Source organism: Ahaetulla prasina, chromosome 2 (genome assembly GCF_028640845.1).
Source record: "Ahaetulla prasina isolate Xishuangbanna chromosome 2, ASM2864084v1, whole genome shotgun sequence".
NCBI classification, from domain to species: domain Eukaryota; kingdom Metazoa; phylum Chordata; class Lepidosauria; order Squamata; family Colubridae; genus Ahaetulla; species Ahaetulla prasina.
In genome coordinates, this window is record NC_080540.1 from 286,351,809 (window position 1) to 286,366,972 (window position 15,164).

The 15,164-nt window shown below is 45.4% G+C and overlaps 1 protein-coding gene across 1 annotated transcript in view; it reads left to right on the forward strand.

Moving 5' to 3' along the window:
• The window catches only part of MBD2 (methyl-CpG binding domain protein 2), an 81,840-nt gene that overhangs the window by 30,769 nt on the left and 35,907 nt on the right, over positions 1 to 15,164 (forward strand). Inside the window, exon 3 of the mRNA XM_058170747.1 lies at positions 2,696 to 2,833. Within this exon, the coding sequence (XP_058026730.1) occupies positions 2,696 to 2,833 (138 nt within the window). The remainder of the gene's footprint in view (positions 1 to 2,695; positions 2,834 to 15,164) is intronic.

Genomic DNA, 15,164 nt, shown 5'->3' on the forward strand with positions numbered 1-15,164 from the left:
AAAAAGAAGGACTAAGGGTGACATGATAGCAGTCTTCCAATATCGCAGGGGCTGCCCCAAAGAAGAGGGGGTCAAGCTATTCTCCAAAGCACCTGAAGGCAGAACAAGAAGCAATGGGTGGAAACTAACCAAGGAGAAATCCAATTTAGAACTAAATCAGAATTTCCTGACAGAACGATTAATCAGTGGAATGACTTGCCTCCAGAAGTTGTGGGTCCTTCATCACTGGAGCATTTTAAGAAGAGATTGGACAACACATTTTTCTGAAATGGTGTAGGCTTTCCTGCCTGAGCAGGGGGTTGGACTAGAAGACCTCTGAGGTCCTTTCCAATTCTGTTATTCTGAAAATACAAGTGAAAGTCTTGGCTTTGTTTTCCTATTACACATGTCCATTTTTTGTGAGGGAGTTTGATTCTCCTGTATGGTTTGAGACTCTTGGAAAAACCTTTTGTGTAAAACTGACCATTTCTGCCATAGATTTATTAGGTTTACAGAGTAGGAGAATGATGTGGAGATTGGAGTTTGATGCTAACAGAGCAAAACTTTCTCTAGAAGAAAACAAAGCAAAAATTTTCTTTAGGAGAAAGATGTACTGTGGGGGGTCAGAGGGAAGATCAAAGAAGTTTACATGGTGGCCAGGGGTGAAATTCACTTACCTTCCCTACAGGTTCGCAAATGTCCGCCCGCTTGCTTTGCTCGTGCGCGGTGGCATCCGCACATGCGCAAAGCCTTCTGCGCATGTGCAGAGGCTTAAAATTATCACAAAAAAGCAACATCATGATGTCTGTCCGGGTGGGCGGAGCCTCCCGCAGCTGCTGCTGTAGGTTCGCCGAGCTGGATAGAACCGGCTGAATTTCACTCCTGATGGTGGCTGCATAAATGAAGCCTCATCCCATTTTATGTGCATTATGACAGACAAAGGGGACAGGTCTTTGAACCAGGGATGAAATCCAGCAGGTTTTGACAGGTTCTGCAGAACCGGTAGCGGAAATTTTAAGCAGTTGCAAAATGAACAGATGCAAAATCCACAGCGGTTTATGGAACACCTTCAAACTGGGTAAACTACAATAGTAGTTTACTATTGCCGGGATAGCTCAGGCAATAGAGAAGCCTGTTATTAAAAAACACAGAGCCTGCAATTACTGCAGGTTCGAGCCCGGCCCAAGGTTGACTCAGCCTTCCACCCTTTATAAGGTAGGTAAAATGAGGACCCAGATTGTTGGGGCCGCCCTGAGTCTTTGGAGAAGGGCGGGGTATAAATGTAAACAAAAAAATAATAATAGTTTAATGCTACTATACTGTGTAGGACAGAGGTGTCAAATTCGTGGTGAAATGTAAAATTTGTTACTACCAGTTCTGTGGGCGTGGCTTGGTGGGGGGTGTAATGTGACTGGGTGGGCGTGGCCAACTTTTATTTTTATTTTTAAAAGCATTATTTCTATAACTTCTTTGGCTGAAGAGGTTGTAAAAAAATGCTTTTAAAGGCTCTGTTGAGCAGCAAGAACCCACAATTCAACCCTGAGCTACCAATATTCTCTTCTCTTGATGGCACTCTCTAGTGCAGCGGTTCTCAACCTGTGAGTCGCGACTCCATTGGGGGTCGAATGAAGATTTGCCAGGGGTCGCCTAAGACCATCGGAAATATGGGAAGTATACTTGCGAGTCAAAGAATCGCGCTCCGATGGTTGTCTCCACAAGCCAGCTGCAGGCTCTTCAAATCGCTAGCCGAATTCGGCTTCAGGCGCAATGAATTAAAAAAGAGAGAAATCTTTGCTCTGATGTCTCCCTCTGAAGCCAGCTGCAATCACTCCCAATCGCTAGCCTAATCTGGCTTCAGGCGCGATAAACTTAATAGGGGAGGAGTCTCCGCTTTAATGTCTCCGTCCTCAAGGCAATCGCAAGCAGTTCAGATCTCTAGCCAATATGGCTTCAGGCGCGATAAATTCAAAACGAAAATAATTTTATGGTTGGGGTCGCCACATCGTGGGGAATTGTATTAAAGGGGTCGCAACACTATAAAGGTTGAGAACCACTGCTCTAGTGTTTCTCTTCAGATGTTGCTCTGGTCCAGTTTTTCTAATTTAACTTAGAGATGTCACTTGATCCGAGGTCAATGAATTCAGCCGTGTGACAAACCACATCGTTCTTTTGTCTTCTCCATCTTTGATTGACCTCATTTCACACTGGTTTTATAAACACATTTCTCCACTTTTTAGACAATCCTTGAAAATAACCTCTCAAAACAGGAAGGGTGGATTATTTTCTGTCTCGAAAACATTCAAAGAAGCTTTGGATCAACAGTATCTCTGCATCAGAATGATGCAATTTTTTGTTGCAGAGAAAGTTTTCACGCTGTGGAGATTTCTAGAAGTCTGACAAATATTAAAATAACCTCTCTTTTTTTGCCATTTTGAAATAATTTGGCTTGAGGATCAAGAATGTTTTTTTTTTAAACTTTCTTGGCATTATAAGCAGAGATCCCAGGCTTTGAGGAATTATGTATTATACAAATATAAACCAGTCCATAACATCCAAACTTTTGTTGAACTAATTAACGAGACATTTCATGTTCTGCTCGAAAAAATATTGGGATCTTATCATTTTGATCAAGTACTGACTTTTCATACCGACCAGGTTGGTATATCAACCTAAGGTAATATATGATTATTTTTTCTCTCCTTCCTGTCCAATACAGGGTAAACCAGATTTAAACACAACGTTGCCAATCAGACAAACAGCTTCTATTTTTAAACAGCCTGTTACCAAAGTCACGAACCATCCTAACAACAAAGTGAAATCTGACCCCCAACGAGTGATTGAACAGCCGAGACAGGTAATGGAGTGTGTTGGGTGGTGATAGACTTCCTTTTCTTAATACGTTCTAGAACAGGAGTGTCAAACTCGAGTTCATTGAGGGCCGCATCAGGGTTGTGTTTGACATTGGGGGGCGTGGCCAGCTTGATGTCACTTGTGTTGAGCGTGCCCTGTGGTGGCCTGAGCGCTTTGCCAATGAAAATGGGCTCCTGAGTTCCGTTTTTGGCTGCAATGGCTTCCTGCCACCCACTGCCAATGAAAACAGAGATCGGGAGGGCTCTCCCAAGCTCCATTTTCACTGGTAGAGATACCGCGGGCTGGTCCTTTGCTATTTCCAGGGCAGTCCCGCGGGCCATATCTACAGTAGTGACCAAAATTGTGGAAACCTTTTGGGAAAAGTGAATTTTTGAGATTTGATGGCTAATAACACCACTTTTTTTTTTTTTTTTGGAGTTTCAAGATAATCCTATTCCACTGCTGGAATGACCTGGGAATAACCCAGACCTTAACCCGATTGAAAGTCTATGGAACTGACTAAAGAAACTCGTTAGTCAGAAGAGACCCAGCAATAAAACCCAATTAATAGAAGCAATCATTCAATCTTGGTTTCACATTATAACAGCTGCAGAACTAAAAGACTTGGTTCACTCCATGGGAAGACGTTGTAAGGCCGTAATTCATGCTAAAGGTTACCCAACTAATTATTAACTGGCATGATAATTTTGTATATCTCATTTTTTCTATGTGTTTCACTTTTCTTCTTTATACTGTAACTGCTATTCTAATAGCAAATCTTTCATAAAAGTTATTGCATTACATTCTTGATTACCGTATATACTCGAGTATAAGCCGAGTTTTTCAGCACGTTTTTTGTGCTGAAAAACGTCCCCTCGGCTTATACTCGAGTCTACGTCTTCGGGAACCCCGCACAGGAGGGGTACGAGCGGACTCCATGGGAGGACGGGAGCGGGCCCGCCGAGGTCTCGCGAGATTTGTCGCCCCCAGGCCGGCCCCCATTCCCGTGTCTGGTGGGCGGACGGCGCAAACTTGGCGGGCTGTGCATTGGCGCGGGGAAGCCCTGGTGGTGCAGTGTTCCCGTTCGCCCTGGCCTCCGTCCTCCGGTCTCCTGCGCTGGGGCGGCGGCGAGCCAGCGAGCAACCGGGCACCGCGGACTTTGGCAAGGAGGAAGGTGGGAGGAAGCGGAGCTGCCGGCTGTGGGGGTTGAGGCGTGCAAGAGGAGCGGCGTGGAAAGGCCTTTTGTGTGTGTGCGTGTGTGCGCGCCTGTGTGCCCTAGGGAGGAAGCGGAGCTGCCGGCTGTGTGGGGGTTGAGGCGTGCAAGAGGCGGCGTGGAAAGGCCTTTTGTGTGTGTGCGTGTGTGCGCGCCTGTGTGCCCTAGGGAGGAAGCGGAGCTGCCGGCTGTGTGGGGGTTGAGGCGTGCAAGAGGCGGCGTGGAAAGGCCTTTTGTGTGTGCGTGTGTGCGCGCCTGTGTGCCCTAGGGAGGAAGCGGAGCTGCCGCCTGTGTGGGGGGGTTGAGGGGCGTGCAAGGGGAGCGCCCCCCCCCCTCTTCCCCCACGCTCGCTCCCCTTGCACGCCCCTCAACCCCACCATCCCCCACCCTCTCCGCGCGTGAAGGTCACCTCCTCCCTCTTCCAGGCGGCGGCGGCGGCTCGGCTCGGCGGGCGCCACAGCCGGCAGCTCCGCTTCCCTCACGGTCCCAGTCCAGCCGAGCGGTGAAAGCGACATGCCGGCGCTGCTCCGCTTTCACCGTTCGGCTGGATTGGGACCGGCTTAACAGGTCAGCGGGCGGGCGCAAACTTGGCGGGCTGTGCATTGGCGCGGGAAGCCCTGGTGGTGCAGTGTTCCCGTTCGCCCTGGCCTCCGTCCTCCGATCTCCTGCGCTGGGAGCGGCGGCGAGCCAGCGAGCAACCGGGCACGCGGACTTTGGCAAGGAGGAAGGTGGGAGGAAGCGGAGCTGCCGGCTGTGGGGGTTGAGGCGTGCAAGAGGAGCGGCGTGGAAAGGCCTTTTGTGTGTGTGTGCGTGTGTGCGCGCCTGTGTGCCCTAGGGAGGCGGAGCTGCCGGCTGTGTGGGGGTTGAGGCGTGCAAGAGGAGCGGCGTGGAAAGGCCTTTTGTGTGTGCGTGTGTGTGCGCGCCTGTGTGCCCTAGGGAGGAAGCGGAGCTGCCGGCTGTGTGGGGGTTGAGGCGTGCAAGAGGCGCGCCTCCTCCTCTTCCTCACGCTCGCTCCTCTTGCCGCCCCTCAACCCCACCATCCCCACCCTCTCCAGCGTGAAGGTCACCTCCTCCCTCTTCCAGGCGGCGGCGGCGGCGGCTCGGCTCGGCGGGCGCCACAGCCGGCAGCTCGCTTCCCTCCCACGGTCCCAGTCAGCGAGCGGTGAAAGCGACATGCCGGCGCTGCTCCGCTTTCACCGTTCGGCTGGATTGGGACCGGCTTAACAGGTCAGCGGGCGGGCGGGAGCCGCCAGCCTTCTCGGCCGGCGCTTTCACCGTTGAAACCCTCCTCCCTCAGCCGAGAAGGCTGGCGGCTCCCCGCCCGCCCGCGCGGACCCACGCCCCTCAACCCCCTCACACAGCCGGCAGCTCCGCTTCCCTCCCTAGGGCACACAGGCGCGCACACACACACAAAAAGGCCTTTCCACGCTCACCCCTCTTGCACGCCCCCCAACCCCCCCCCAGCCGGCCGCTCCCCTTCCCTCCCTAGGGCACACAGGCGCGCACACGCACACACACAAAAAGGCCTTTCCACGCTCGCTCCTCTTGCACGCCTCAACCCCCACACAGCCGGCAGCTCCGCTTCCCTCCCTAGGGCACACAGGCGCGCACACACACGCACACACACAAAAAGGCCTTTCCACGCTCGCTCCTCTTGCACGCCCCTCAACCCCCCCACAGCCGGCAGCTCCGCTTCCCTCCCACCTTCCTCCTTGCCAAAGTCCGCGGTGCCCGAAGCCGTTCGCTGGCTCGCTCGCTCGCTCCCAGCGCAGGAGATCGGAGGACGGAGGCCAGGGCGAACGGGAACAGCCCACGCTCCGAAGAGGGAAAGGGAGCGAGTGGGTGGGTGGCTGGGACGAGACCCCCACCACAAACACACACACACACGCCCGTGAGGCGTCTTGCTTGCATGTCACACACGCACCGCTCGCTGGGGAAAAAAAGGATGGATGGATGGATGGAAGTAAGGAAGGAAGGATGGATTGATGGATGGGCGACCGCTTTGAGCGCAACCCTCCTCTCGCAACTAAGGGGGGGGTCAATGTTTTCCCCAATCCTAGGGTGTGGGGAAACAGTCATTCTTTCTTCCCTCCTAGTCTCTCCCGAGATCGCACTGCAGCGCCCATCATCCCCAGCCGGCAATCTGAGCTCGTGCCATGGCCGGCGTGGAGGTGTGGTGGTGGTAAAGCGGCCAGGAGAAAGCTTTCGCTCTTTTCGAGAGGTCCTCTTGGAAGGCTGCCTTGGAAAGGGAAAGTGGGGAGGGGGCAGAGATTCCCCCCTCAAAGTCCCCCTTGGAAGGCTGGGTTGGAAAGGGAAAGTGGGGAGGGGGCAGAGATTTCTTCCTCGGGTCCTTCTAGAGTCCTTGAGAAACTGATATCATACAAGGTTAATAAATTATACTCCTCCTCCTCATTGATGAGTTTTCATCCTGAAATTGATTGAAACATTGTACCATCATATGCTGCCATAGTATAGTGTTAACAACATCTGTAAAGATGATATATGAGCATGACACTAAGTTTTTCTATATTTCCCCTTTATTGAAAAACTTCCATCATGCTTCTTTCTGAAAACAAAGGTCATTATAATATACCTCATTATATATTTGATTTGATGATATTTCAGTTAATAAATACCATTTAAGGTGTTAAGCTTCTTTTCTTTTCAGCAGCAAAGTGAATTACAACTTTAAAGAACTTTATTACTTTATATTCATTTATTTTAAGTATAGATTTTAGATTTTTAAACAAATATGTTTAGAGCTTTTATATCTTTCAAGTTATTCAAATTATCCCCTCAGCAGGTATATAATGGCATCCAATTCCAATATCAAGTTGGGGCTTTTGAGCAAGGGGGGAGGAACATGAGCACCGCCTTCGCTGGCATTCCGGGATTTCCTTTGTTTAGAGCTGGGAATCCTCCTTCCCCCTTTTGCACTCCCTCCCTCCCTCTCTCTCTCTCTCTCTCTCTCTCTCTCTCTCTCACACACACACACACACACACACACACACAGACTTCTAAAGTCGATTGGCACAATGAAAGGCAAAGACCACAATTGTTTTAAGAAAGAAGCTTTAGCAGGGGGACGGGCATGGGAGGGTGTTTTAAGTTTTGGCAAACAGCCAGGCCAACTGTATTGGAGAAGGTCACACAACTGGCCTTAACATTTTAGCTGCTGTCTTTTTCCTCACACTTGGGTTTAATGATATTAGAGACCCTTATTGCCCTGCCAAAAAAAAAAAAAAAGAGCCACCCCAACGTCTATGAAAATTAACCTTCTCTGCCAAGAGACACTGTGCAGGGTATTTTCACTATTGGTGTGCATACAGGCTTAGATTTGTGCTGGGTTCTTAGTGCTTAGAGCACTGACCTTCAGAGGCACCCTGGTCCCTTGGAAGCTAAAGGAGGACTCATTTTCATGCTTGCAGTTGTATTGTCAATTTCTGTGAGACAATGTTGTTGAAGTAACTCACTCACTCATTCATTCATTCATTCATTCCTTGTGTGTCCAATCACACTTAGCCAATAAAAATTCTATTCTATTCTATTCTATTCATTCATTCATTCATTCATTTTATTTTGTCAAATACATATTAAATAATTATATAAATATAAGCATGAATTGAATACATAAAAGGAATACAACTAAAGGGAACATTAGGACAGGGACGGTAGGCACGCTGGTGCTCTTATGCACGCCCCTTACAGACCTCTTAGGAATGGGGTGAGGTCAATACTAGATAGTCTTTGGTTAAGGCTTTGGGGATTTTGGGAAGAGACCACAGAGTCAGGTAGCACATTCCAGGCATTAACAACTCTGTTACTGAAGTCACATTTTCTGCAATCTAGATTGGAGAGGTTCACTTTTAAGTTTGAATCTATTGTGTTCTCGTGTATTGTTGTGGTTGAAGCTGAAGTAGTCATTGATAGGAAGTACATTGTAGCAGATAATTTTATGAGCTATGCTCAGGTCATACCAAAGGCGGCGTAGTTCTAAATTTTCTAAAGCTGGGAATCCTCCTTCCCCCTTTTGCACTTTTATTGTTTTTCGTTCAAATAAATATTCATGTTATTTTACTTGGCTCTATCTTTATTTTTTACATTGACCAGTAGCTGCCTCATTTCCCACCCTCGGCTTATACTCGAGTCAATAGTTTTTCCCAGTTTTTGTGGTAAAATTAGGTGCCTCGGCTTATATTCGGATCGGCTTATACTCGAGTATATACGGTAAATTGTCTTTCCATTGATATATAATTTTATGGTACTACTCCAATAAAAAAGTGGTGTTATTAGCTAGTTTTAGACAATACATTTTTCAAAGATTTCCACAATTTTGGCCACTACTGTAAGCACCCCATGGGTTGGATGCGGCCCCCAGGCCTTGAGTTTGACACCCCTGTTCTAGAAGAATAATATTGAAAATGTATGTACTTGAGTCTGTTTTATCCAAGGTGGTCCTGTATCAATTGGAAACTGCACTTTCTTGAATTCTCTCCTTGCATTGTGTCTAAATCAAATGTATCTCTAAGATCAGATCAAATACAGGTAGTCCTCGACTTATGACCACAACTGAGCCCAACATTTCTGTTGCTAAGTGAGAAATTTGTTAAGTGAGTTTTGCCCCATTTAATGACTTTTCTTGCCACATTTCTTTTTTTAAGAAAAGTTTATTTTTATTTCTCATAAACATACTTAAATGTACAATCTCTTATCCATCATTAATCATACATATTATCTGTTGACTTTTATATTAATTCATTCTTCATCCTAAAAAATTAGGATGTATTTGGGGTTGCTCTTCTACCATTCCCTCTCTCTTATTTTACAACAACCTTTCCTCTGCTTCTTCCTTTCCTTCTTCTATTCCTTTCTACTTTCTTCTTTCCTCCTCTCCTTCCCCTTCTCTCCTTCCCCCACTCCTCCCGTCTTCCTCCCTTTCTAACCCTCTCTCCTACTCTAATTTCCCCTCCCTTTCTTCCTCTCCTTTTCCCTCTCTTCTATACCTCTCTCTCCTTTCCTCTCTTCTCCTCTCCTATCCGTCTCTCTACTTCTCTCTCTATTTCTACTCCATTGTTTTCATTTTCAATTCAATGTCTTTTCAAAATGATATTCGAGCAGCCCCAATTTTCTATTTACATACATCTTCATTTCAATTTTTTTGTTTAGTAATTACACCTATATCATCATTCATGTGCATTTATATAATAACACTTTTTCCATTTTTCCCCTCCTTCCCCCTTTTCCATTTACCCAGGTGTCATCTGTTCCTTTTTAATCTTTTCTCTCAATTGCCTTTGTCCTATCCAATTTATCTCTAATTTTTTTATTCATATTCCTTTTCTAACCAATCATAAAAAAGTCCCCATGTCTTGAAATACATCGATTCCTCTTTATCTTTTATTCTTAATGTTAAACTATTCATTTCTGCACATTCTAAAATTTTCTTTATTATTTCTCCTTCTAAACGGGATTTTTTCTGCTTTCCAGTTTTGTGCAAATACTGTTCTAGCCGCTGTTATTAGATAAATAATCAAATTTTGCCACATTTCTTAAGTGAATCACTGCAGTTCTTAAATTAGTAACCCGGTTGTTAAGTGAACCCGGCTTCCCCATTGACTTTGCTTGTCAGAAGGTCACAAACGGTGATCACATGATCCCTGGACACTGCAACGATCATAAATGCGAATCCATTATCAAGCATCCGAATGTAAATCATGTGACCCTGCAACAGTCATAAGTATGAAAAATGGTCATAAGTCACTTTTTTCAGCACCATTGTAACTTCAAACAGTCACTAAATGAAGCATTGTAAGTCAAAGACTATCTGTAACTTTTTTCAGGATAATAATATTCCATATTTTTAAATGTATTAAGATGGGGTGAAACAACCAATTACTTTTCTGAGATGATTATTTCTGTAGTATCAGAAATGTTGGGTTGAGTTCTTTGGATGACTAGGCCATTCTAAAATAGTTTTACTTCATTTTCATGCAGGAGTTCTTAAAATTGTCCCCCATCAGAAACTCAAATATTCTTTCCCAAGAGGGTGTATTTTATGCTATCTGGAAACAGTGAAAGATGTAGACTTGCTGAAGGTTTCCAGATTGAAAATTAGTTCTCCTTAGGATTCAGCTCATCTTTTATATATTCTTGTCAAGAGTGAACTGTGGTTGTAATAAGGAACGAAGCTTGGCTCTTCAGTGATTCGCCTTACTACAATAAAGTAGCGCGTGTATCCTTATAGCAGGGGTCTCCAAGCTCGGCAACTTTAAGACTTGTGGACTTCAACTCCCAGAATTCTTCAGCCAGCTTTGATCTGCAAGAGGGATCCAGTTGGTTGACAGAGCTCCCTGAGATTCAAGTTAGTGTGGTTATGAGGCCAACCAGACCTGGGATTGAGTTGAAAACCAACCAGAAGCATTCAAGCTGTGCTTCTTAACCTTGAACCCCTCCCCCTCCCAAATGTTGGATGTCACAGTACCTGTTGTTTTCCATTTGAAAGAATTTCATATGATAATCTGGAAAATCGCTCTTACAGTCAGTGCAGCCAACTAGATAATGTTGGTATGGCTTATTAATGCCCTTAAATGCAAGGTATATCATAATAGGTTCATCAGGATGTGTTGAAGGCATATTCAACCCACAAAAGAATGTCACTTGGCATAAACTTCTATATTATTTTATTCCACCCTTGACCAACTCGGTAAGGAGTTTAAAATTGGTTTAGCAGCCAAGTGAAATAAAAAAATGATACAGACTTGCTGGAATTCATTCTGCGGTAGTAAATATCCACCTTTCTTCTTCATGTCCAAGTATTGCTTCGCACAGGATTCAGGATAGATCTTTTATGTGTTCTAGAATTATAAAGGCATTATTACTATAGCTATAGCTGCCGATGCATTTGGGGAAAGTGCCCCAGCTTTTCAGACCAGTTTATGAAGAGAACATTGAACTGGGAGCCACGAATTGGACAAAAATGCTACAAAAGAAGCATCATTCAGGTTAAACAGCTCTCTCTTGGATTATAAGAAAATTCTGAAGAGTGAAAGGGCCTGGTTCAAGTATCCATTCTTCTCCCAATGTTCTTCCACAGTAGAGCTAAGCCTGAGCTAAGCCTTGAGGGCTGGATATTCAATATTATACAAATTACAACTTTATTAAAGCTAGGCAGCTTGGCTCAGCGTGACAGTGTCTTCCAAAAGGCTTTACTGAGTACTTAAAAGACGTGGGCCATATGTCGCCAATCTCCGCGTGCATAACTTTTGCATACGGTAATGCAAACTTAGAAATATTTATTGGGTTGTACAATTGGACAAAAGGGTAAGGCAACTGGTTTTCCCTCCAGATTTTTACCCAAATGATTTCAGTTAATTGACATCCCGCACACACTCAGATGCCGTCTGGTTCCTCTTCATGGGTTCCCATCTGGGATTGGCAGGTGGGAATGAGGACAAGAGTTTCTGATTTCCTGATAGATGTGCCCAGGGCTTCAAAAACTGCAGGGGCCTCTTCATTTTCTTTGCATCTGGTCACCCAAAGACTCTGCTCCAACTAACTTTTAATTCCGTTTTAATTAAGTAATCTCAGACCATTTCTTGAAAGCCACCATCAAATTTAATTTATTCTCCCAAATGAACATATCACTTGGATTAACATATGTTCCAGTTTTAGCACCCAACAGCACAGGGTTAACAGAACCCTGAACATTCATTTATGGTTACAGAGGTTTTGATAAAAATTGGTTTATGGCTATCATAAGCAGGAAGGAGCTGCTTGGATTTTTTTTTTTTTTGGCGTTTGCAAGCCATTTAGGATGCAATTTAGTAAACTCTTTATTGGGATGAAAGGAAATGAGATTTATGAAGAGAGATGCTTTAAAAAAATAACAGCAGTCTTTCTAACCATGCTATTAGTCAGGGACAATAAGCCAGAAACTACAGCTGGCTTTTGTCTGCACTAACCTGCAGTATATTTAAACCAGGGGTCCCCAAACTTGGCCACTTATGGACTTCAACTCCCAGAATTCTCCAGCCAGCATAGACCTCTAATTTAAACAAATAATAAGCTTATTTGCTAATTTGGATATAAATTATTAAGTGAAATTGAATTAATTAAGCTTACCTGAACTTGAAAAGTTACACAGAATTGGACCTGGTTACTATCTGAATCAGTAAGAAATATGAATAGATCTCAGTTAGTGAGTTCCTTTTTACCAACCATCCACAGTTGTGACAGTGATGAAAAAGTAACATTATGACCAATGTTCACCTTTATGACTTTCAAAGGTCTATAAAGCAAAACAACGCTAAATAAGATCATGAGCACAGTTGTCATTTCACTTAGCTGTCCCAAAGGTGCTGTTGTGTCTGTGCCCCCCCACGAACTGGGCCTCCTGCCAGAAAGTGACTCAGAAAGTGAGGGGGATGGGCCATCAGGACTTACCTCTGGAGCGTCGGCTCCTCTGGCTCAGCTCCAGGAACCAGAGGCAGGCCAGGTGGAGGAGATAATGAGGCCTCCATCCACTGACTCTTCCCCGGCTGATGGCAACCAGGCCTGGCTAGATCCCAGGTTTCGGAGATACGAGAGGTGGCTACAACAAAGGAAGGGGTGGGGCAGGCCCACAGAGTATAAAAGCAGCCCTGGCTGCTCTTCTGCTCCGTGACAAGCAAAAATTGAGCTGAACTCTTTGACTTGTGGAGAAGTGAGCTGAACTCTTTGACTCGTGGAGAATTGAGCTGAACATTCGGCCTGGATTGCTGACTTCCTGGTTGCCCGGCAACCCCAAGATAAGGGAGACTTTGGCAGGCAGCTGCAGATTCCCTGCCAGGACTGATAGCAGCCATGCACTCAATTACTGGCTCATTTAGCAAGCTCACGTGGCTGAGGCCAGGAGGGGACAGAACAGGTGTTTTTTCAAGAGGCAACTGGACTTTCTGGTTTTTCTTTGACGACGTTTTGCTTCTTATCCAAGAAACGTCTCCAGCTTCTTCAGAGAGCTGAAGAACCTTCTTGGATGAGAAGCAAAACTTCTTCAAAGAAAAACCAGAAAGTCCAGTTGCCTCTTGAAAAAAGCACCTTTGGGACAACCATGACCTGGCTGACCTAGAATCTCCATAGACATCTCACTTAGCTGTTGCTTCACTTAATGACCTAGATACCAGTCCCAATTGTCAACATTAAATGAGTACTATCTATACCCCAGTCAAAAAATTATGAAATCTTTTAGGGGGAAAAAAAAGGCCATCTACCTCCATACTGTGGCATAGAGTTTCCACGCAGGTGTAAACCTTGAGTTTGACTCCAGTGAGATTTTATCTTTGCCTAATGCTTAACAACGAATTCAGCACCTCCCCTCTTCTACACCCACAGAATTACAATTTGTGGCAGCTTCTGGAGAAGTTTTCAAGTCCACCTTTAAAGTGTTGAGGACCAAGGTCTTCCAAATCAACAGATACTCCTATTTCAGACACTTTGGAGACATAAGCATTCTTTTTCCAGCCAATGTTAGCTAGGAGGTTATTTGATTTTCAGTCGATTCCTGGTAATTTAGAATTATATCCCTCAGCCATCCGTTACCAGGATAAAAAGATATCCCTGAATTGGCACATGCTGGGCATTTGAAAACTCTTTATTTTCTTTTTCTGCTCCACTCCTTTCTGAGGATAACCAGCAGGAGACGAAGGCAAAAGATCTTTAGAACTAGTCTGTTTATCCTCTTGAGATCTGAAAGCACTCCAGCCCACTTGGGAAAGCCTGTGTTTAAAACCACTGAAAGAAAATGATTGCTTTTAAATACAGCTTGAATAGAACAGCATAAACACGAATTCCATAATCGAGAGGAGGCCGCTGAATGTCAGCTCAACCCAGTCTGCTCGTTTTTAACTCTATAGCATTTCTTCTTCAGAGAAGCAGTGGGCAGCGCTATCAAGCGGGTCTTAATTTTACAGGATATCCTTTTGATAATGGCTGGTTAGCAAAGGAGACCTCCCCCCTGCCAAAAAAATTCTGATGTCGTTGAAGCCAATATTGAGGTAACAGGGCAGAGATGGTGAAAATGGGGTGCTGCTGGGGAAAAGAAACTTTTGTTTTGGTTTTTTTGTGTGAGGATAGCTTTCAAGGAGAGGGGTGTGTGATGCTGCAAATAGAGAAGAGGTTGGCCCACCTCAACAGGTCAAAGACGAGGAGTGATAATCAGGAGTTGGCTGCTGGGGGTTCGCAGGGGTTCTGGAGAACCTCTAGCTAAGATTCCGTGCAGTTTGGAGAACCCCCAAATCCTACTCCTGGCTGGCCTCGTCCACCCTGCCCCACCCTTCCCAGGAGTCCCCACGCGGCCCATTTTGAATGCAGGTAAGTACAGGGCGCATGCAGAGGTTCAGGGAGGGCGAAAAATGGGCCTACTGGAAGTTCGGGAAGAAAAACAGGCCCGTTTCTGGCCTCCGGAGCCTGGGGAGGTCGTTTTTGCCTCCTGGAGGCTCGAGAAAAGCCTCCAGAGCCTGGAGAGGGCAAAAACGCCCCCCCCCCATGGTGCAGGAAGCCGATTAGGCCACGCCCACCATGGCCATGCCCACCCAGCAACCAGGCAGAGAACCCGTTGCTAAAAATTTTGAAGTTCAAAATGGTGATAATGGAATGATGCCCCTTTTGAAATGTGCCAGAGGTCTCTCTTCCCATCGTAAGATTTCATCTCCAGAATTTCTTACCTAGCAGGGCTGTTGATTAGGATTTTAAGAGTTGAACTCACATCTGGAGGGTATCAAGTTTGGGAAAAGTTGCTTTAAAAAAAAACAAAAACGGGTGAAGTAAGCTGGAGAACATTAGCTGTATTTACTCAGGAACCCATAATGTAGAAAGTGAATTAACTCACTGCTGGGTTCCTGCATAAATTTACCAGGTTTATTGGATTTGTGCAACATGCGAACCTAAAGTAAGGTTAGCATTAACATTGGCGTCTTTTGCAAATCAACTTTTTGAGCTTTTTAGTCAATCCTGTTAAATATGTGGGGTGAATATAGTCACTATCTAACCTTTTTCTTCTACACTTAGCCTTTTAAATGTGGCGAAAATAAAATAAACCTTTGCTATTGGATTATTATTATTTTTTGCACTTACAGTCTTGTGAAAA